At 41.0% G+C, this 24,255-nt stretch overlaps 1 protein-coding gene across 3 annotated transcripts in view; it reads right to left on the bottom strand.

Moving 5' to 3' along the window:
- Window positions 1-6,770: 6,770 nt before the first annotated feature.
- The window catches only part of LOC309668579 (tumor protein D52-like), a gene marked incomplete at its 5' end in the record, with an annotated part of 41,780 nt that continues 24,295 nt past the window's right edge, over window positions 6,771-24,255 (bottom strand). The window contains 8 exons of one of the 3 annotated variants that reach the window (XM_082479034.1): window positions 6,771-8,229; window positions 9,375-9,423; window positions 10,891-10,932; window positions 14,274-14,300; window positions 15,300-15,401; window positions 16,283-16,431; window positions 18,144-18,259; window positions 23,434-23,584. In XM_082479034.1, coding sequence (XP_082335160.1) covers window positions 8,113-8,229; window positions 9,375-9,423; window positions 10,891-10,932; window positions 14,274-14,300; window positions 15,300-15,401; window positions 16,283-16,431; window positions 18,144-18,259; window positions 23,434-23,557 — 726 coding nt within the window. In that variant the 3' untranslated portion in view covers window positions 6,771-8,112. Of the gene's footprint in view, window positions 8,230-9,374; window positions 9,424-10,890; window positions 10,933-14,273; window positions 14,301-15,299; window positions 15,402-16,282; window positions 16,432-18,143; window positions 18,260-23,433; window positions 23,585-24,255 lie in introns of those variants that run through there. The other 2 variants (XM_082479032.1, XM_082479033.1) reach the window with 2 other exon arrangements.

The following is a 24,255-nucleotide window of genomic DNA, read 5'->3' on the forward strand; positions in this document are numbered from 1 at the left end:
GAGCGTTTGCAGGCTAAAACTGCTCCTTTGGAGAGGTCTCAAGGACAACCGAGCTCATTCCCACCAAAATGCAAACCAGCACCTGGAGCAGATCCAGCTGAGAGGATGCTGAGAACCATGCGATACAGTCCTGGTCTAGCACCAACCTGAAAGCACCAGGATGTGTTCACAGTGCAGCAGGAGCACACATAACCCAAGTTTCTCAAATGCAGCCGTAGAAGCTGACAAAGTAAGCCAAGAGAAACTCCCAGGTAAAGAAAACTCATTCCACCTCCTGCAAATCCCACAGCTGGCAAGTCCCACTCTCAGTTAGTCAGCAGTTTCCAGTACTTGAATGCTGGCCAGAAGGTAATCTACCTAAAAGAGTAACCTCTGTGCTTGGCGTATAGGTTTTTAAAATGCTGTTACTTTTAAAAACTATTTTGGTTTGTTTGCACGTTATTTATTAACACTGCAAAAGCACTCCATCCACACAAAGATTATAGGTGTCCGAAGAAATATTACAAGTGAAAATTGCACTAAATATAAATAAATATTTTTGTTCTCAAATAACTGTAACTTCAGTTAAATTGTCTTCTGTTAAGTTAGGTGGGAAGATCGATTGAGAGAAATCTTTCTCATCAGTAGTTACATTAAAAATAATTCTGATTTTTTTAATGCTTGATTTCAAAACATCCGGTGTTACACATTACTTGAAACTGAGGTTGTCAAGATACTGCATAAGCAAGACAGCCATACATCCTTTATAAAGAATATCCATGTAGCTTTCAGAACAGAAGTGTAACACATTCCTTTAAAATTATCACTTTTGTGTTTTAGTTTTTAATCTCCCACCTAAAACACAAATAGATAAGGCAAAGCTTTATATCACCTACTAAAATAGCTTTTATTTTCTTCTCTTTATGACTATTGATACTTTATTTATTAAAATAGCGACAATAAATTTAAATGCACAGACACCCTCCTCAAATTTCTGAATCCTTTCAGGAAAGAACCTCTGGCTGACTAAGCAAATTTAAAATATATACATTTCTGGAAGAATAATTTCTAATCTTTCTATTTCAGAAATTAGTTATTATGATATACTGATACCAACCCAATCCCTTCCATCTGAACTTTAGGGAAAGTCAGTTACGTTTCTTCTTAATAAATCCTTTCCCTTAAAACACGTTATTCAAGGAACTAAATCAGAAATTCCTCAAACGTGCTTCTCTTCCTGCAACATCTAGAAACACGCAATGCCCTCTGCTGTACTGGGCGCAGAGGTTCACCTAAACCAGAGCGCAGCATCCCTGCCTGGCTGCCTCAGTGGGACCCACAGCTGGAAATCTCTGCTTCTGAACAAAGACTACATTTCTGCTCACATCACTGATCTCTGACACACACCTGATGGTTTGTTTGTACCGTGTTACTATACATTTAAAAAGCATTAACATAAGCTTTAACAGTGTGCTACGTACTCCAGACCAGTGGCAAAGCTGTCATAGTAATAACCCATTTCTACCTAAAAATATATTTGACAAACTTCACCACTCTTTTTTTTAAAAAGATTTTTAGACTATTTAGTTCACAGTGCACAAAAAATATGAAATTTATTCTTAATTAGTTACTTCATTCTTACATTTTCTTCTTGTTCCTAGTTGGTAACCCAGCTAAGAACACAGCTCAACAACCACTGCTCTACCCATATCAACAAAAATCATCACATCCTACCTAAAAGGCAAGGTTTCCTATTTTGCTAGGCAGGCAGCTTCAACCTGCAAGTAAAGGTAACAGCTAAAGCATTTCCTGTCCTTCTAAAAGATTTCTTTTTGTAATTCCACAGAGAAGAAAAGAACTTAGAACTTGTCTTTTTTTTTTGTTGAGTTTAAGCATGCAAAACTGAAACATTATAAAAATGCAGAAGGAAAAAGCAGCAAGACAAGGTTAAATATCACGTTGGGTTTATCAGAACATTTTGCTTATCATGTTGCTACATTTTTAACAATTTTAATCAACATTTAAGTGTCTGCTCTATAAGTTTGATTATTTGCAAAACAGTAACAAGAGAACTGTGAACTGAAGGTGAAAAATAAAACACAAGCCCCTAAAAAATTACCAACATAGCAGAGAATAACACCAGGCAACGACAAAGCAAGGTCAGCAGTATGCAGCTGCTGCAGTGCCCAAAAAACTTAAAAAGCTACCTAGGAAAAATATCATCATGCTTTTTGAATTATCTCAGACAAATGCATGTCAACATGCCCGTTTATCAAATTTCCTGCCATTTGTACAAAATAAGCCATGGCCTACCAAACACCACGGCATTCATGCAGTTTCAAAAATGAGGGAAGACCAGCTGACATAGGAAGCCAGCGCAGAAACATCATCAAACCTCCGTTGTTCTTCTTTTTTCCTAAAGAAACAGAAACACTAAGGACCCAAATAACATCTCTCTACTCTCACAGGCCATAAAGTACACCAGAAGCCAGACAGCGCTGTGTACCTGTCTATTTGCCAGCAGAGATAAGGAGCACAAGCTTTCCTCTGGCTGTGGCTCAGGTAACAGATGAGCAAGACCACATTCCTCCTACTTGAATGAGCAGATCCTGAAGACGTGTCGCACCCCAGAAAAAGAACTGCAGCTACAGCCAACACACCCTCTCCTGAGTAGAGCATGTTGTTCCCCTTAGCCGGATTTTCTCTAAAGGTCTTCTAATGCTTTAAGTTTTTCCAGATGCATCCAGTACAGCCTCCCATGAGTATTACACAGCTCAGGGTTGCTTCCAGTTGTGGAAAGTTTATTTACCAAATAGCATACTTCCTAGCAATAAAAAAATCAGTTAAAATCGGTGAAAAGGTGATTTCAAGAAAACTACAGAGAACCAACAGATTACACTGCAAGTCAGACCCCTTTCATCTTCCTCTTGTTTCAGTATCCCATCTTCCACTCCTAACTCATTCTCATCAAAACCCACTCTCTCTTCTGCACGCTTCTTTAAGAGCAAACAGTGAATAATCATCAATCACACTTGGGCTCACTGAGCGCTTTGCTAACTGGGCTAAGAACAGCATGAAAGTAAACTCATGAGAATCTTACTTCATCTCATTGTTCTGCTTTTAACATCACTGTGTCACTGCAAACCAAGTTACTGGTGTTCCTCTTGTTCAAGTGAGAAAGTAATTCAGCAGAGCATAGAGAACTCCTGAGCTGTAGTCCAGCTCTTCATTTTACATTCCTAGTTTGATTTCTGTATTGCATTATTTATACTTGCATATGTAACTCCATTTGGACACAATGTTGCGAATACTATGTAACATTAGAGTTAGTTCAGAACCTTTAAAGGCTTGATGACAACTTATTTATATATAGAAACAGAAAAGAGTATGTTGCTAGCTTCTTCCTTCAACAGAAAGAAAAAAAAAAAAAAAAATCAACCCCCCCAAAATCCTGAAGTAGCATTCAGTGTCTTCTACAGCTCGACCACCCAGATCTCTTCCCAAACTCTTCTGTGGACATCCCCCTTGGACACCACCTGAGCCAGCACCCCAGGTTAGACAGACCTTCAATCCTAGCACAGCGGCCTTGTCAGTGTGGACATTCAACAAAAAACAGTGTGTAACAGATTACACTGTAATTTGGGATATCAGGTCCTGGATTCAGTGACAGAGGCATTTCTAGTTCTACACTCCCAGTACTAAACCAGTCCTGTAATACCAATTCACAGCATTGATCTCCATATCCTACCAGGCACACTCTAAGTAATTCCAGCCCCTGACATGGTCCAACAGAACTGGAAAAGTTAGAAAAATAAGAGTGACAAGATGAAGAACAGCACGGAATCACTTCCACCTGAGGAAAAATCAGAGGTCAGGGTTTTTCAGCCTGGAAGAGATACTCTGGGATATGTTAGTGTACACACACTGCTTTTTTTCTGTTTCCCTAGACGTCTGTTAACAGCCACTGTCACAACAGACACTGGGGCAAAATCAGCACGGCCAGAGAAAGTGGTTATTCACAAAATCTCTACATTCATTTTACCCACTCACGCTCATTCTTTTACAAATTTCATCCACTCACATTCTCATACCCACAGACTCACAAGAAGCATATACGGAAGTGGTCTGGGCAGGAACACTTGGGTGCAACACCAATGATGCCAGCTATCAAGGTCTCACCACATCTCTCACGTTCTTCCTGTTTGGCAATGATGAACCAGATTTTGGACAAATCTTTTACACCCTTCAGGAATCAACAGTTGTTTACAGACTGGTCCTTTGCTCCAGAATCTCACTTACTGCAGCCTCAAACATAGCAGACTGCTGCCCACTGTCTATATCTCCATGTTTGTTTTCATGGAGGAGTAATGGGAAAACAAATGGCACATAAGACATGATACAAGCCTGTTGCCCTCCTGTTGTTCAGAAGCAGGGTCTGCTCTTGATGAATCGTACGTGCTCCAGGCTTATCAGAGTGCAGGCCTTGACAAGAACATCATGATACTACTGAATTTTACTCCCTAGAACATTGTCACAGAATAATAGAATCATTTAGGTTGGAAAAGACTTTCAGGATCATTAAGTCCATCTGTTAATCGAGCACTGCCAAGTCCACCACTAAACCATGTCCCTCAGCACCACATCTGCCCGTCTTTTAAATACCTCCAGGGATGGCAACTCAACCACCTCCCTGAGCAGCCTGTTCCAGTGCTCGATAACCCTTTCAGTGAAGAAATTTTTCCTATTATCCAATCTACCCCCCTCCAGCATAACTTGAGGCCATTTCCTCTTGTCCTGCCGCTTGTTACTTGGGAGAAGAGACCAATACCCACCTCGCTACAACCTCCTTTCAGGCAGTTGTAGAGGTCTCCCCTCAGCCTCTTTTCTGCAGGCTAAACAACCCCAGTTCCCTCAGCTTGCTCCTCATAAGACTTGTGCTCTGGTTTCCCACATTAACATACACCATTCTTTCAACCTCTGTCTTGCCGTTTCCTTTGACACCTTCACACATGCATTTCCACATTCATACCAGACTTCCTGTTTCCACTGGAAATCTCTAGAGTAGTGTCCTAACAGCTCTTTGATCTGACCTGCTAAAGTTGTGTTAATAAAGATTTTCCACGTCCTCCCTGTCTGCAAAAGCCAGAATACAGGTTCGCCCACAAAGCTGTACCTGGCATTCTACACACCCAAAACTACTTGCATGCTTTCTGTGTTAAATTTTTGTAGGAGTACGTTAAAAAGAAAGAGTAAGAACTGTCCTCATTTCTGTAGGATCTGTACTAAGCAGGGCGAAGCAGTGAGAAGAGAGAGAAACGCGCCAGAGCAGCCAGGCAGGCAGACAGGAGGGCTGTGCACGGAGTCGGCACGGCAACCAGGTAAGGCGGTGGAGAAGCACGCCGCCTGCTCCGGCCGAGAGGCAGAGGAAGGCGGTAGCGGGCCCGCAGAAGGCCCTGCCGGGGCAGCCAGGCCAGAACCGCCCCCGGGCACTGCCCTGGCCCGGCCCCCCCGCCACGCCCTCACCTGCCGGGGGCCGGTGGCCGCGGTACCGGCGCCCGACCGCTCCTCCGTCTGCTCCGGGAGGGTCTCGGCATCCGGCGGTCCCGCCGGCGGGACACCGCTGCACTGTCTCACCGCCGGCAGCCGCAGCCGCCACGGCCGAACGCCCACCCGGGCGGCGGCGAGGCTCCAGCTCGGCGCCGCCATGACTGTCCGCGTGGAGGGCGGAGCGTGAACTCTGACCCCGCGCCGCGCCCGGGTCACTGGCACGCGGCGGGCGCAGGCCCAGTGGGCTCGGCTGAGGCGGGCCGGCCGCCATCTTGGCTGAGGGAGGCTGCGCTCCGCTCCCCTCTGCGGACGGCAGGCGGCGCCTCGTCCCGGGGTGGGAGGGCAGGCACCGCCCGGGCGCTCTTGCTGGAGGAGCCGATCCGGCTGACGGCGGCGCTCGCACTCCGGCGGCCTGCTGCTGCGGCGGCTTGGGGGGTAAAACAGGGCAGGGGAAGCCGCCCCCGGCCGGACAGGCGGGGCGGCCGGTAACGGCCGTGCGCCCGGCGGAGGGGCGGGCGGGTGAGGGGAAGGAGCGAGCCCAGCGGCCCGAGGAGCCGGTCTGGCCGGCCGAGACTGGGGCCGGCGGCGGGCCTGCCGCAGGGAACGGGAAGCAGATGCGGCCGCCACATTAACGCGCGCAGCACTGGAAGGAAAATTTGCATTGGAACAGGCAGCCTAAGGCTCACCCCCGGCGAGGGCGCGGGCACGGGAAGGTGCAGCAGAAGCTTATGTGAGGCTGCAAAGCCGAGTGTAATGTTACAGAACCAACGATGCAGCCGCTTGGCCTTAAAAAGAATTTGTCTTTCTAACGTACAAAGCCCAACTCTTCTGAAGACCCTTCTGTTCTTCCGTTAGATAAATAAATAAAAAAAGAACCCATACAACGATGATCATGTTCCAGAAGGACCTGTGGTATTGACCCTATAGAGGAAGGGCTCCACTCTCAGTGCATCATTCAGTTCTCCATTCCTGCGTTAAGGGGTAGGTGTCAGGCTGAGGGCGCATCTCAACCCATTTTCTGAACTCCCCAATGTAATCAGGGCAGCTTAATTTTATGTATGCCACTAGAAGTCAACCTAAGCCTAGTCTTCTGTACAAATGCCAAGCTTCCCCCTACTACAGTAGTATGTATCAGCACTAATGTGAAACCAAACTTAAAGGACTGTTTCAATTAGAAATAAACACTTCTTTCTTACTTATATAATCCTCCACATTCACAGGACAATACATTCCTCATATACAGGTTTTTATTAAGCTTCTCACATGTAATTAAGCATATATACTACATCTGACATGCTAACAAGGTTGTCAGGAGCCAAGTTTTTTTCCTCCAGCCATCTGTGGCAGTTGGAGTTTCATGGATTTCACACAAACATTTCAAAACTTGTTTCCAGTTCTAAGCACAGTGATGAACACTTGCCAAAAGTTCTAACCTTACCCACACCATGTGCCAGAAACCTACAAAACACAAGGTATTTGAAGAGTACAACAGATAAAGCAACATGTAGAAGAACAGATCTTGTAAGAGAGCTATGCTGTGGTATGACACTCTGCACCTCTCAAAATGGATTTCTGGAGTCTTAAACAGAAACAAGGGTGCTAGCGGTACAGGCTTTTCACAGGTAAAAAGTATAAGATGGTGTAGCAGATGCTTTCGATGGTCAGCCTACAAGGGAGCAACGTTAGCGTTTGAGAGCAATTCTCTTGATGCCTAAAAAAGAACCACTTCTGTGCTCAGGCTTTTTCTTACAGTCCATGCTTTGTTAGGGTAAATGTGACACCACCGTGTGTGAATTAAGATGAACTTATTCACGACTGATCAAAAGTTCAGAAGAGTATCTTATCACATTAATGTCATGTACAAAAAACCAAGACTGAAAACATTATTGTAACTGAACCAAACCAGCGCTACAAGGCATCTTGCTTTCATTAGCAATGGTCAGAAGTTTCCTAGGCGGAAATCAGAAAGTTTTTTACAGACAAATCAGTAAGTTTTAGATGTTACATATTACCCTATCCGCATCTGTTGTATGAGGAACACGCCCATGTGTAATCCTGCTATGTATAACTTGTTTAAAGCCTGCTGAAGGAGAAGTCCTTTCTTTAGCCGGGAGTGATCCTCATAGTCTGGTGTCCCATGCAGGCAACACTTAACTGAAATAATCACAAGGGAGTGAAGTAAGAAGCTTCAGTTTGGCAGCAGCAGTAGATTCATAATGATTAAGTTGAGCAGTAGTTACAGATTTCAAAAGAAATTATGTATCCACAGTATATGTACATTATAATTAACTTCTCAAAAGTGTTTTTTCATTGCTATATTTTAAAGGTTGCCTTCAAATTACAGATAAGTCCTTCAAATGCTTGAAAGGCATAAAAATTCCCCTTCCCACACAAACCCCCAAACAATGTATTTTAGTTTCAAAAGTATTTTGAACCCACGAACAAGCTCAGTATCAGTTAATCTGGTAAAATAGCTACGTGCTAAATAAAAGCACATCCGGTGGAAAGAGCGCAAAGAATGTTACAAGTGTGCTTAGTTTTTGCTTGCAGCATCTGGCAGTGGGTAGCAGGACAGAGGCAGGAATCTCAGTGGGTCTCCTCCTGTGTCTGTTCTGCGATAGTTTCTGTGGCACTGGCATTGGCAGCAGAGTTGAGAACGTCTCCAAAGTCTCCCCCAGCAGGTTTGCTTCCTCCAACTTTAGACTAGAACAAAGAGAGAGCCTCAACACAAAAATCACAGTTACTTGGCATATCAAACATGCTTAACTGTATAAAACCAGTACCTCTACACGAGTAAGTTTAATAACTCTTTTCAGCAGAGCAGCTTTTCCAGGACTAGGCTACCTCCACAATACTTGAAAAACAAGTTTTAGTATCATATGAAAATCATCATCATCATCAGATTAACATAGCAGTCTCCCTTTGACTTTGAGATACACAAAGCATGAAGCAGCCTTGATTCCAGGGAGTCTGGAGGTTGACACACCCTCAGTTAAAAAAATATACAGGTAAGCAGCCTTTCAAGCCATTTAGGCTTTGAAACATTCCAAGCTTAAAACTTGCTTCTGTATTGCTCAAGAATGAACTTTGAACAGTTTTCCGTCTCAACAGCAACTCCTGAGATTTTTAGTGGAGCACAGCAACTATTTTACTTTCTCCCGGTAACGCGTTTGCCTTTTCACTTCCCTCTACATATATACCCTGTGGGATGGCAGGAGTGTTAATGCCAATTCATTTGCAATAGAATGCCTAGCTCCATATGCTATTGCTTGCATGCTCCTTCATCCAACCCAGTGTGCCCACGAGAACAGTCAAATCTGGTTCCAGTTGCATGTATTAGTTATTTTTAAAGTTTGTTGGTTTTGGTTTTGTTTTTGTTTTTTTTTTTACCTGGAGAAGCTATTAACGTTTATTTCTGGCACTTGAAGCTTCTGTGAGTAAATTTTAAATTAAGGTACAAAGGCCTTCCGTATTTTATGCCAGAAATAAGAGAAACATCCCAAGCTATTCTCCTGTGTAGGATACTAGTCCTTAGGAAGGCATGGAAATAAAAGCCTAGACCATTTTGGATACATACTACTAGGTATGTTATACTAGCTGTTTGTGCAAGTTAGCTAGCTGTTAATCCTTATAGTGAAAGGCATCCTCCAGTAAGAGGTGCAGGAAGTCCACTTTTTATTCTCAAATCATTAGGCAGACAAACCATTTCCACAGTACTTAAAAAGATGTCAATCTAAGCGCATTCAACAGTTCACCAATAATTAGAAAACAGTCTACCAAGAGTCCACTTCAGTCTTTTCTCCACATCCACGGCTCCACAATCACCAAGGTGTTTTGGTAATGCTTACCTTTAAGCTTTCAACTTTTTCCTCAAAGGATTTGAAAGTAGGAGAATTTCTAGGAAATTTTAAGAAAAAAAAAAAAAAAAAGAAAAAAAGAAAACCACAGAATTAAAACCATATCTGGTTAGTCTATAAATATCAGAAAACAAGCAGGCAGTTGCCATTTGCAATGTCAACATGAGTTGGTTTGTTTGGGGCTCTTTCCTTGTTTTAAGGGTAGCCTAAAAATAGTTTAGATCTGGATCTCCCCAACTACTACAAAACTAAAATTCAGACACACTCAAATTGCAACTCACTTGTATCATTGGCAACTAAGCATCGCCAGGCTCAGTGATAGGATCTTTCATCACAACACGGAAGGGAGAACTAGCAAGTATTTTAGATTTAGCTTATTATTCCCAGTGATTTCAAACAGGTTGCTGGATTAAAGGATTTGTTCAGAAAAGCTTAGTCATCACTTCTGGTTAGCCCAGTACATTATTGCTGAAGAAAGCTTGTCATCAGAGTTTTCTCACTTGTTATAGGAAAACTAGTTTAAATTTAATAGGCTATGTGTTCAATTAATGAAACATGGTTTGCAGTGGCATTTTCTGCTAACATATTACATCTAAGGGAGATTCCCCTTGGCCTTTTAAGTGCTGGAGACAGCTGTGATTACAAATGGTAAATTCTACATATGAAGAGCAGGACAGCTTGGGATTTTCAATGCTGAGGGCCAGTGTATTATTTATTAGGGTCAGAAGAGTGACTTAATGCTCCAACTAGCTGTCACTGCCATTTGCAAATTTGTGCAATAGCTTGTACACCTCGTCTGCCTTTAGGCAGGATGGAAAATGCTTGCCTTCAGTCGACCCAGCCTAAGGATTCGTAGCAGACTCAGAAACAAATTATAAAGATGAAACACAGGAGGGTTTTTTGGTTTTGGGTTTTTTTTTTTTTTTGTGTTTGTTTTGTGTGGTTGTTTTGTTTTTCAAAAGAGGTCTTAAGCTTCCCATCCGTCTTTGCTTGGTATTTGTGTAGGTCACCCACACTTAGCCACACTCTTTCATTTGGGAAAGTACACAGTGACATATATACATATCTCTCTCTCAAACCAGACTCTCTCAGGAGATGGAGGGACACAGTGCCAAGCAAGGGGAGAGAAAAGGCAAGCACTCCAAGTCAGCAAGAGACTTTTTGTGAAACCACAGTATTTTTTGCATGCTTTCATTGTTCTAAAACAGATGCCAAGCTATTGCCTTTTAAAGTTGGATTCATTTAATAGCATTACATTTCTAACAGGCAGGGAAAAGTTGTTATAGTTCTCCAAACAGCAGGAAAGTACACTTGGTCACGTTCCAGATGTGCGATAACCATTAAGCAAAAATAAATTTTATCCTATATGTTAGTACAGGAAATCCATTACAAAGTTGGGTGGGTTTTTTGGTTTTGTTTTAAATCTGTTAGTTGACTTAAGTTCAATTTGACTTGATTCCGCACATGAAAATAAATAAACCCAACAGCTGGATTATGCATACATTACCTCATAATAGGCATGCTAATTGAATGTTGTATGGAGCGTATACTAAATGCCAGCATTAAGAAAAAAGAAAGCGAGAAGTTAGTTTAAGTAATAGACTGAGAAGAAATTAGCTTAGAGAGCAGACTTCTGGATACTATCTATTTGGTAGACAGCCAGTTTTATACAGTCTTATATAGGAACTGCTTGGTTTTGCTTTTTTAAATTGCTTAGCCATGCACACATACAAGTACAACACAGCAAAAGCTGCAACAATTTGTCTTCCTTTTTAGAAAGATACAAGTGCCATGCTTGTTAGTACATATTCTGCTTAGCAGCAACAGTCTGTCTACTTGTTAAGTTTCTCAGGCAATGAGAGACATGCTGCATTTACAGTTTTGATGATATCAAGTAGAAAGTGAACACTCAAAAGTTTTATCAATTAACTAATCTTTGTACTGAAAGAATTATTCCTACATTCAGAAGGCTTCCATTTCAACTCAGTGTAAGATTTCCATACTCATCAATACAAATTATCTACTGGTCAATATAAATTATTTAGTGAGAGCAGTCACATCAATCTATATTCAAGGTCAGGTTTATGCTGGGGGCAAGGAGAAAGTCTTAGGTTCAACCCTGTTCTGAAATTCATGGAAGATTTCTGTAACCTGCCAGTATTGCTATACAGTTACTGTTTGTTTAGTGACAACACCCCTCTAACTCCTAAAAGGTGACTGGATATAGATTAAAGGAGTTCCCAAATAACTTCAAGAACATCTGGAATCCAATTTAGTTCCATATTCTAGGAATGTCCCTGTTTACTCTTGATACAAATTAGTCTTAGATGTTAAACATTTCTTGTCAAATACGACAACTGTAAGTTAGAAAAACTGATGGTCACAGTTTTTCATAACTATATTTGGAATGTTGAATTTTGACTGTGCTTTATGATGTCTTTCAAGGGAATACTTTCCAGGCAATTGCAAGGGCAGGGGGAGGAAGTGGGGGGAACACAATCAAAAAACCCCCACTCTCACATTTGATGCACCTCCAAAACTCCAATTAGCATTTCAGCACAATGGAAGACACATTCAGAGAAGCAAAAAGGTTCTCTGTTCATTGCAGAACAAATTTTAAGAGATTCTTTTGGGCTTAAGAGTGCATAAGCACTAGTTAGTTACTTTTGTTAATAGTTAGGTTTCCAGCTGATATGCTCATAAGCGCACATACCAACTTTCCAAAGCAAGCAAAGAAAGTTATTCTGCAATCTCAGAACAGGGCAAAGATGAGGACTTCCACTCCTTAATATGGATGCAGTGCAAGAGGACTCATGATTACTCCAGGAGTTTGCAGAGCGCTACACCTTGGCACTACTGCTCGGTTGTTGGGGTTTTGTTGCATATAGTACTGATGTTGCCTATACAAAGATAGCTAGCTCATCGAAAGTTCGAGGCATTCTTATAAAGGAGAATAAAAATATTCAGAGAAACCTAAGAAGGAACAGAGTTCATTTTCAGCATAACAAAATGCAACGGAAACAAACACAAAAAGGAAGCAGTAATGCACTGACTTAGCACTACCAGTCCTCTCTCTCCCTCGCTATTTCAGTACTTTCCAAGTTCACAGCTCCTCCAGCTGCCTTACTCCCTTTCGCAACTCCCTCCAAAATCACTTTGCAGTGCAAGAATGAAGACCTGCATGTGATGTTTGCTGCATGGAACATGTGGAAATAATCCAAGACAGAAGAAATCATGCCATTACAGTGAGAAGTCCCTAAGATAAAACAGTACAAGAAAAGCAAAGCCACGATGAAGCAGCCACGTAAGAGTTCAAGAATAAAAATGCACCTGCATATTCAGTATTTGTTCAAGTAAGTATCAGGGCCATTGATTCTCATTTCCAGGGAAGAACTTGAGTATCTAAAACTTTCTAAACTTCAGACTTGTGCAGTCTTGAAAGTAGACACCACTTGAGCAGTCACATTACCCTAGGACCTGAATTCATTGGTTGAATCCCAGATGAACTTGGTTCTCATGAAAGCAAAAAACTCAAAGGTTTTTTATCTCCTGTTTAAGTGCAACTAAGATCTTGAACAGCACTAATTCTTCCCACTTTTTTTTTTTTTTAACCCAGCTGCTCTTGAATTCGTAACCATACCTTGAATATCCATTGCCATGATTCTCTCCGAGAAGCACACCAACAGTGTGGACTCCTCTGGCCCTGTTACAGGCCCGCCCAGTGGCCCGGTTTCTGATAGAGTACTCAACACCCACCTAGCCACTAAGTTGATTAATTAGGACACTTATTTTGAGGTACTAAATTCCTGAAGCCAGAAGAGAGCCATAAGTCTGTGCTTGTCCTTGTCAAATGCAATAGTCTAATACTAGTAGGGGAACCCCATAGCCTTAAGGAAGACAGGTGAACCCTGTTAAGTGAGCAGCCACGCTCTGCATCCAAAAGGTATAGAGACATCTTCCAGGCTCCCTTTTGCCTTACTGATGTTAAAGGGGAGGTATTTCAGACAGGCTGCTATTCTTATACTTGAGCAAACTGAGCTCACTTCACAGTCTGAGTTCTGGTAGCGTCCAGTGCCTCTGCCCATCCCCCCAGGCTCTGCCCCTGGAGCTATAGCTCCTAGTTAAGATTCTAGGAGCCAGATCCCTACATCTTTATAGAGATCCTACTGCTGTCTTTAGCTACTTAGTGTGAGAATACAGAAAAGATGAAGCCAGACTCAGAGGTGTGCATAGACAGGATGAGAGGCAATGGACAGAAGTTGCTACACAGGAATTTTAACTACTGAAAACTTAACATTGAACATTTGCTTAGACTAGGCAGATAAAAGGCAATGCAGACAAGGTAGCTAAAATACTCAGTGTCTGGAGCTGCTAAAGTAATCAACTCAAAGATAAAGGCTGTTTCACTGGACAAACTATGAACAGATAATACATAAGCTACTTTACATTTAGATGTAGTGATTTGAGTCACAATGCTAGAGTCACAATGCTAAACAACCATTATAATAGACACCAAAAAAGGAAAATTTCTACTCTGTCAAGGCAAAACACTGTACAGAGAAAGAGAAGGAGGAATTCTGCTTGCCATTGACCTCAAAACCATATTCTGTCTCTTTACAAAAAACTTTACAGGATCATTTTAATGGATGTCTGTCTGAGAAGGAAGAGAGACTAATTTATTATTATGTATTCTCAAGATTTCATGTTCTGGGATAGTTACCAGGTGAACATGAAGAAACATCTTCCCTGATATTAAAAGCGCTTCAGTTTTACACTAACACCGGAGAAAAAAAGAAATTACCTTTTACAGACAAAACTTATTTAAAGATTTTAATGGAGACAGTCTGACTACATGCTTAGTTTCAGAAACAATTCTTGCGCCCACCTTACCTAAAGGAATGTGAAAATGCCTGTAGTCTGCACAATGCCAGAGTAAGCATTAAAGAGAAAAGGAAGTTCTGATAAATCTGAAGAAAAATATATAACTGTGTAGCTGAACCTCAAAGTGATTTCTCACTAGACTTCAAAAAGCAATAGAGGTTAATGGCAGCACTTTAAAACAGAGGGCTGATTTTATTACACTGCAGCAATATTCTTTTAGAATGTGACTTTTTATTTGTCCAACAATTGAAAAATAAGTTTAAGCCACCATTCACAACAAGTTACAAACAGAGATGAGTGGTTGTATATATTCCAGTAGTAAAAATTATATAATCAAACAAAGAATTGTAAGCTAAGCATATGTTTCGATTGCATCCAGGAAGAGTTCTGCATACAGCTCACAGTAGTGCTAAAAATGACCACTAAACTTACTTAATTTGCATGAAGGGCTGTGTCATTTGACACAAAGTCAAAATGTGTTGTATGTCAATAATTAAGAATTTAAAAGTGCCAAATATTAAAAAAAGTAATAAAATCAAGCCATTGCTGTGAAGTAGAACAGCTTACAAAGAAATAAAACACACCTGAAAGGAATCCACACACAAGGCAAAAATAAACAACAAAAAAGCCAACAACAAAACCAAACCACAGTTAAAGACGTTAGTTGTTTAAATGTAGTGTTCCACAAGCTGAGAAAGTCAGAGAACAGAAATGACAACGCTACGTGCATCACACAGAGGCAGGCAGAGATGCTGCCACCTGCAGTCCTACCAAAAAAATAAGAACAGCAGTGGAGGTAATAGCATATGTTGCTTCTCTTGCATATATAAAATACACACCACAGAACTCTTCTGCATCAGTAAGGACATACAAGCAGATTTTGCAGCAAGTCACTCAGCTCTCCTAAAACAGATGCTGAGTTCTTGATAGATTAACTTTTAGAAGTGCTAGGTATGTTAACAGCATAAATTTATTTTAGTGATCACCTGCTTAAATCAAAAATGCAACTACTTGGAAAAAGCAAAAGAAACCTACCTGACATCTTCAAACTTCTTGGTTATGACTGAACCAACAGATGAAAAAGCAGCAGAAGCCTTCTGACCAGCCTGAGAAAGGGTTTCTGATGTTTTCTTGTATCTGCGTTCAAACAAAATTAAGCCTGTAGTTATTTTAATAGAACACATAAGTGTATGTAAATTTGTATGAAACACATAAGAAACCTTTTAGTGTATGTAAATTTGTATGAAACACAAAGGTATACGTCAACTTTGGGGTCAAATGGACAAGTTACTTAAGAGATTATATTGAGCCACTGCAGTCCCTTCTGGCTACAGCACCCCTGCCACCTCAGACTTCAGAGGAGGTTCACCAACATGCACCTACTACCCCAGCCCCAGAACAGGCGCTTTCTGCTATTGTAGGACTTAAAAACAACCCAACAAAACAACCCGATGCACACACACTGAAAAAGAACAGAGGTCTAATTTTTTGTGCCAAGTGTATAGTATAAAATCTTGTATCAAATGGTTTTGTCAATAAACTTCATAAAACGTTTGAGGTACATCCTCTTACATTCTGTGTAGTCATTAATTGCAGAAGGCATTTCACTCTAGACCTTAAGCTAACAGTTGAGTTTGGCAAGAACATTAACTGTGACTTTGAACTCTTCCTGCATGAGCTCAGTTTACAACAATTTTCCAGGCTGGAAAATAAGGGTATTCTGCTGGACTACGGACACCTTGGTATCTCAGTAATGGTATCTCAGATCTGTCAGACAAAAAATGTATTAGAATTGCCCATATTAAGTCAATCATTTTTTATTTTGCATGAAATGATACGGCTAATAGTGGGCTGTTTGAAAGAAATCCATGATGATTTATCCAGGTAAGTTTTAGCGCAACTTAACTTTGTGTTATCTACACTCATCTCATTTCACAAGAACAGATGGTTTAAATTTGACAAGAACTATGTAGTTGTCACCTCAACACCCAAGACAATCATCGTTAACTGATACATACGCTGTGGTTGATGTAACATCTTGCCAGCTTTTGGTAATGTTCTGCCTTAGTTCCTGTAATGAGTTAATTCCCAGCTTTCTCTTGATTTCTGCTAGATGCTTCTCTTTGGCAGCTAGCACTTGTGAGAGCGTCTGGATTTCCTCTTCCACCTGTGGCAGAAGAGTTGACAAGAGGTAAATTAACAAGCAATATACCCAGCCATTTAACTATGTATTTATTAAAACAACTACTAGGCATCAGTAATGGGAGGGCTAATGAGTTTTTAATATTGCCTCACAGTTGTTTCTAAATACTAAAAGGGAATTCCAACATATTCTGCAGCAAGAGCTCGTGAGATACCTGCAGCTAGCTCTGTTACTGGAATACATACAAGGAAGTTGGTAACTAAAAGACTGTATAGTTAGAAATCATTACCTTTAGACAACATTAGCTTGAAGATTAGTCAAACCTGGGACAATTGCCAAGCCTGTATTCTCCTTCCACGTCAGAAGAGATACCAATGTATGACCAGTATCAGGAAGCTTAGAGCATGTCTGATCCACACACAAGTTTTGTCTCCTTGCTTGAACAGAAATGTTCTTTTGTGGCTTAAGCCAGCAACTGAAGGCTGGATCCAGCCATGGGAGTACCTTCCCCAGAGCAGGGGTGGAAATGGTGGCAGACTGAGCAGTTAAAAAAAAAAAAAACCAAAACCCCAAAAAACACAACAACAAAAACACAGCACCTGTTCGGCAACTACAAACTTGTTCGTATAGTAGAAACTAGAAAATGGTTTGTATACTTCCTTCTTTACACAGATGGTCACTTAAGCCTCTCACAGAAGCATGACCAGATCATGATCAGAGATGTCAAAACAGTTTTACGATGCCATCGTGTGGGCTATATAGATGTGACAGGGGTATTAAGACCATATATACAAAGGTGAAGGCATACATCCAACCCTACTTCCTCATCCAGACAGGACTTACTTTAGAGTATCAGGCTGCCCACTCATTTAAGCTCCTTTAAGGAAATACCAGTATCTTCAACGCACCTTTGTTTCAGATACCTGTCTAAAGTCCAGCGTGACGTACTCTAGCAGGACCAGATTCCCTCACCATCTTCAGCTGATTGGTTTGGCATGAAATAATACTCAGGACTACCAAAACCAAGCCTGCATCAAATATGCTTATTTCTAGCTAACTTTCGTTTGCCAACCTTAGGCTTAAGTTAGTATCTTTTATTAGGGTCCTAAAGTCAGATAGAGCTACAAAAGAAGGACTGTCAATTCAATAAATCTTGACTTTGACAACTTTTGAAATGCATGTATCAGGTTTGAATATTTGACTGTCCTTCAAGGAGTGTGTCCTGGTTTGAGGGCCCAAACCATGACAGAGTGCTACTTTAACTCGCTCTTAAAAAAAATTCTGCTATATGAACTATGGACAAGAACAGTTACATGATTAGATATTAGCAAAACAGTGTCTACATGGGTATTATTACAAAGCATCCTTCATGAAAACAACAGCTTTAGTTACTGCACAACAGTGAGACAATGCTTGGTTTTGGCTTTCAATCATGTTCTCATTGACAGCTTATTTACCTCCTTCTCACTTGAGGAAAAAATGAAAGAGTTAGGCATTTATGCATCTTGGTTTAAGATCTGTACACTCAGCACTTCCAGCTTAATTCCCCATATCTAGAACTGGCTGTTCTTTTCTCCTTGACACCTTCCCTTTCCCTCCCTGCAATACACAGAAGTGCTGTACCCGACTTTAAACACAGAATAAATATGCAAAGCATTAACTGTATGTTCAAAGACAGCATTATCCCAGATTTTCATTCTCAAAACCAGTTCAAGAGCCATTCGCAAGAGATTTACCTTAGCAAGCTCTTTTCTTAGCTCATCCTGTTCTTCTTCTGAGAGTGTTTCTGCCATACCAACTGTAGCAGCAGCATCCTCTCCAACCTCGGGTATAGAGTCACTTCTCAGCAGCCCTTGAGGTGAATAAACCATCAAAAGTCAGATCATCACGTGTCTGCTAGATAGCAGCTAACATTAATATACAGCCCTTTCGTGCTACTGCACAAAGAAAACTGATGAGAGACACAAAGTCACGCTCCCCACGTACTACAGCATACAGGAAACCAAAGGCATGTTACTGGCTGTTTTGCTCTATCAAGTTGTATTAAAGCTCAATATAATCGCAACAGCTGCTATAATAGGAGACTGGGAACATGTTGACAACAATGCATCTCACTACTCTGACAGAAACCAAGGCACAGAGCGCTATGTCCCAACCAGCGATTCCTACACAACCTCTGCCCAGGAGTCGATGCACTCTCTGCTCTCTCTGCTCACACGGCACAGAAACTCTGGAAGCGCTGGAGGTGCTCAAGACCAATGCAGAGGCTCCTTCCCTCACTGCTCTCAGATCAGATTTAAAAAATGCCCATTCCTAGCATACTGGGAGAGGTCACGGCAACAAGCAAGCTCAGCAACAGCAGAGAAAAGGGTTGCACTGCAAGTACGAACTCTTCCCCCATACCCTGCTCAACCTCTCTAACCCTAGTAACTGGGACCACTGTGGCTAGAAAGTCACAGGTATCGTGGAACTAGAAGTAAGCTGTTGTTTTGCACCTGGACGATAAGGCAGATACGAAGCCCAGAGAAGGAGCTTGGGAACAAAAGACTGTCACTTCAGACAAAGCAGTGGAGTGCCAAGAAAGGACTGATGAGGACATGCACCCACTCACACTGCTGCCTCTTCTCCTTCCAAATCCAGAAACCAAAACTCTGCCAAATTCCTCTGTATGAATACCAAACATCCCTATGGTCTTCCCCAACTTTCACCTTCACAGCTTCAAGGAAAGGAAGGAAAACAATATTATTTGTATTACTATGATGTGCTCACTTGAAGATTCATTTATTCTTAGTCCTTAGCATTTGCAGTAAGATCATTTTAAACACCTTTTAATGCAACAAACAGGTTTTCCAGCAAAAGATTTGTCATTTTGAATCTTTGTAGCTGATGCTTAAAACATACAGTTTGACAGAATTAAGGAATCCTGTTCCAATTTGCAAAGAGACCAGTTTGTAGAAAAACTGCATGCTGCAACGGTTATGGATTCCCAGAACTAATTCTCTATTTAAGAGGTACAGTAGGATTATAGATAATAAAAAAATCAATGAAATAAAAATCTTATAAAAGAACAACAGGAAGACTGATTGTAAGGAGAGAGGGTGAGAGTGTGTGTTTGTATATGTATGTATACAATTTATTTAAATATACATATTATATTTATATTTATATTTTATATAAATTTTATATTTATATTTTATATAAATATAAAATTCAGATAAGTTGAGGAGATATTAAGTAATTACTATAGTGATGAGTAAGGGAACATTAACTAGATAAAATTCCATCCTTATTTCAGCAGCTTCTGATGCCACTGCACAATACCTTTTGGTCTGGGAATCCAAAAACTCATTAATGTGTAATGAGATCACCACTATGATTTTATTGTGAGGCTTGATATCAAATAGCTACATCACAATCAACTGAAAAGTCAGGGAAAAAAAAGATTCTGTGAGTCAGTAATTAGTTGTAAATATTCTATGAAATGTGCTCCTAGCAGCTGTCAAGAAAGAAGAGGTCTTGTCCTCGATCAAGTTACTGAATTCAGGTAAAGCTCAATTCCACAAATTCTTTCCAAAACAGTGTGTTTTCTGCTGTATTTGTGTCCAAAATGCTTGTCCTCTAGAAGCACGCTGCTACATGGGCAGCAAGTTTGTAAATGGTAAGTTACCACAGAGTACACTGAGAAGGAAGCATACAGAAAACAACTGAAACCCCATTTTGCATTTATTTATGAAATCTAACACATTTTCCCAGAGATTTATGTCTGTCTTCTACACAAATATAATGTAGTTCATACAGGTTTCCCAATACACTATTTTCTGGAAGGAATCTAGGGCAGGAAAAAAGTTTGAGTCTAAAGCCCAAGCCAAAGCAGAGCACTGCTGCACTAAAAAGAAAAAAAAAAATTACAGCTCATGTCTCACAATCAGATAATTTTTGTTTTATACATCAACATATTTTCTTAACATCAAACAGTTAAGAACGCCATACTTTTTGTCAAATTGCTATTTATCCTATTAATTAAATATGCCTATATTGAAGGAAAACTAACAATTTAAAACTGCATTTTCCCCTGACACTCTACAACCCCTAATACATTAACCTCCAACTCCTGACCTTGTTCTCCATCTGCAGCCCCTTCAGGGACTACAGATGCCATTGCTAAAGCCATTTCAGAAAGTTTGCAAGTACCAAAGATGACATTGACTCCAAGAGCATTAGCACATCCAGCTGAAAGTCTGTTCAATCTGGTTATGAAGAGTCATCTGGATTATCTCACCAAAAATAGATCAAGTGAATCCAGCAGTAAGAACGCATGCTGGATTGTTTCCCACAGCAATTGCTTCTGTTTTGGGAATGTACCTTCTCTTTGGAAAATCAATGTTTTAAGGGAGTTTGTACTGCTTGTTGCCTACATTGAATTTAAGACACAATGCTAAGAAGCAAGGGAATTATCTCTCCTCCCCTTCCCATTTCCACATCTTTCCGTAAAACAGGCAATCACTGCTACTCAGAGTCCTCCATACCTCACCCTGTACATCTAACCATGCCTTCTTCTCCTCACCTTCTGCTCCCCTCCTATTTATTGCTTTTTCTTTAGCTCCATTTGAAGTATGCAAACACCTTCCCATCAGTCTCTATTCTGGCACCTCCCCTCTCATCCCCTGTTACTGTTCACCTCTCTGCTACCTTTGCTCCCATTCCTCTGTTCACTTCAATACTTGCAGGACTCAGGGTTCATCTGCGCGACTGGAAGGACGTGCCAGGCAGCCTGAGCAAGAAGCAGCTGTCTACACAGATAACAACCCACAGACCTCCACAATGGCGTGGCTACAACCCAAATACACCCCATAAACTCAGGCTGACAGACAGTAAGATCCCAGCTTTGAGCAAGCTTTGTAAGGAAAGATGCACAGCTCACCTTAGATATTTTTGCAGAGTGTGGGGCAGGAAACCAGGGAAATAGCAGCCAGCGAACAGATGGAAATACTTGGGCTCAATCTGTTATTAAGAGAGCGTTTCCTCACTTGTGGTCTTCTCTGTTCACCAGCAGAACTGTTGTTACTGGCTTCCAACTTGTTACCTTTCGTTACATTAGTTCTCTTGCATCTTCAGAGATGCAAAGGACAAAATTCAGTTGCTTGGTACTGCAACTGCTATAACCAAGTTTAGCCGAGCATTTTACATCTCAAACTCTTAAAAATTCTGTTGGGGGGGGGAAATGTGAAGACTTATCTACTATTGGGAAAACTTATTTATTTTTAAGGTCAGATTTCAGGTGTCTGTGTTTCTAAGATTAACATATTATCCCAACAGTTTATCAGATCTACTTAAATGATACAAAAAAAAAAATACGAAGAAGTAAAGATACGAAGAAGTTAGTTGATAAGGACTCCACAGATCACGTTCAGGGAAACAGCACTTAAGTCCCTATTATTCTGCCAGAGAAGGCAAAGCATTAGAGCAATTCAACTAATGCTCAGGTTTTCTGGTTTGAGGTTTGCTTTGGTTGGTTTCAACCCAAGTTCGTACTCTATTTTGACCAGAAGTTCCTACCTCTTTCTGGCCTCAATTCAGAGATTAGCAGTAAACATTAGCAGTTTAAGGAAGTACTGGTCATTTCAGATGAGCAGCCTTTGGGGTGGGGAAGGGTTAGCCTTCACAAAGCTTTATCTTTAGACGGACATATTCTGTGTCAGACACTGAAAATGAACATTTTGGCTATCACTATACAGTTGGCAAAGCTAAGAAAAGAGGCACTTATTAGATTTCAGGAGAACAAGCTGTTATAAAATTATAAGATCACTCCAACATTTGAGTAACGTACAGTGCTACCGATCCTTTTGCAATATATAAGAAAGATCAAATGTAAGTGCTTCCCACTTATCTCAGTGAAAAATCCAAAGTGAGACATATTTCTTCAACTCGGAGGAGAAAGTTCTTGGGCTTCTCCCAAACACTAATCATATATTCACTCAAAGTGAATGAAAGAAAAAAAAAAAAAAAAAGCCCAGAAAAGGCTGGTGCTTATGGTGATGCATCATCACCAGATACAAAGGATGCTCCCTCCCCTTTAGAAGAGGTGGGAGATGTGGTAATTGCAGAAGTGAAAGCTAACCACTGTTCCCCAGAGGCCCAAGCTCATCAGGTTCACGGAGGGGTTTGGTTTAGTTCACAAAGAGGTTCCCAAAATGATGCACTTTTCTTTACTATTTTAAAGAATGACCCCATCAACAGAAAGAAAAAAAAGTCAACACCTTTGTAGCTTTGCTTTGTCACACCCCAAGTAGGAATCAGCTTTCTCTATTTTTAATTACTCTGGAAGATCACATCCAGCAGCATGGAATAGAAAGGAAAGGTGGTAAAACCAGACTAGGATGTGTTGGGGGCACAGCTGTAGGTGTTCTGTACAACAGGTTACCAGCTAGAAACCAGTAGGGTTAAGCACTAGACGGATGCCGCTGCAGCACAGCACGCAACAGCCACTTCAGGGGAGCATAAGTACAGTCAGTATCTGCAGGCATAAAATTTACAGCACTTTAATGCTAGGTGGAACAGAGTAAAGGTTTTAGAGAGCATTTTTGTTAATCAGTGATATTTTCAGTACTAAGGCAAGAGCAGATGTCAAGACTATCCGGAGTTCTGAAGTCATACTAAGTATACAATTTCTACCTCCACCCCCCCCCAAAAGCTAATAGTCAAACTAGGCCAATTACTCCAATCTTACAGAAGCTTCCTTTTTGTTCCTAAATTTTTGCTCGCTTCATTTTCCCCTCAAACTGCCTTTCTACTGAATTAAGAAATAACAAATAAGGTAAAGCTGGTAAATGCACAGCACATATTACCTACAGGACACATTGAAGCTAATAAACTACCAGAGTTAACAACAGGTCAACTTTTACCTTCATTTACACCTGCGTTTCAGCCAAATTGTATTGACTCTTAATTTGAGAACTTCCTTTTTACAGATATTAATCACTAAGCTTTCCATGTAGAGGTTTTGAAAATGAAATAGAAGGAAGTTACCAGACTTCGCCAGTGTAGGTGATCCAGGTGGAGAAAGGTTTATGCTAGGTGACAGGTAAAGATAGTTTCTGTTCACTCCAGCATTGAAATCGAAGGGAGATTTGTAGTCTTCATACAGATCCATCCCAGAAAATTCAGAGCACGCAGCTGTCCTCTTCTTCCACCGAAGTATTCATCTTCGCCTTCTGGGGTGACCCAGACAGCAGGATTCAGAAACCCTCCGTTTCTTCACATGACTCTCACTACACCTCCTCATAAAATTCAGCTCTCTTATGCCTCTGTTAGATTTGATGGAGCCATCTAGCAGGTGACCTCTTAGCCATCTTGTAGCTGCTGCTGTTTACATGGCACAAAGTTAAGTTCCTGTAAATTTATAACTGGGGCTGGACTTAAACAAACCGTTCCTTTAACAAACATTCACAGCGCACTGTTCATGGCTTCTGGAAAAGCCTTGGTCCTCTGCAGAACTGCATCAAGAATTTTCAGTCATTTAAATAAAAAAAGGTCAGCTGACTGCAGCTACACCAGGATATCCTTAATCTTCTAGGACACAAAAGGATTACTAGCCGTAATCTATCCTATATACCATCTGTGTAGGACTTTTTCCTCTGATTAATGGAAAATTCTGCGTACATAACTATTTCTGCAGCTGCTTCCAGCAGTGTAATAACCAGTAGCCAGAGCCCAGTCTCTGCTGCCCAGGTATCACACTGTAGTGCAAGCTCAAAATAGGAGAAAGCAGTACTCATCTCTGAAGGCTATGCTACAAAGACCACTGACGCTTTTTAATGAACATGCTAATGGGCATCATGATTTTTGCTC

This window comes from Vanellus vanellus (assembly GCF_965231255.1).
Source record: "Vanellus vanellus genome assembly, chromosome: 2".
NCBI lineage: Eukaryota > Metazoa > Chordata > Aves > Charadriiformes > Charadriidae > Vanellus > Vanellus vanellus.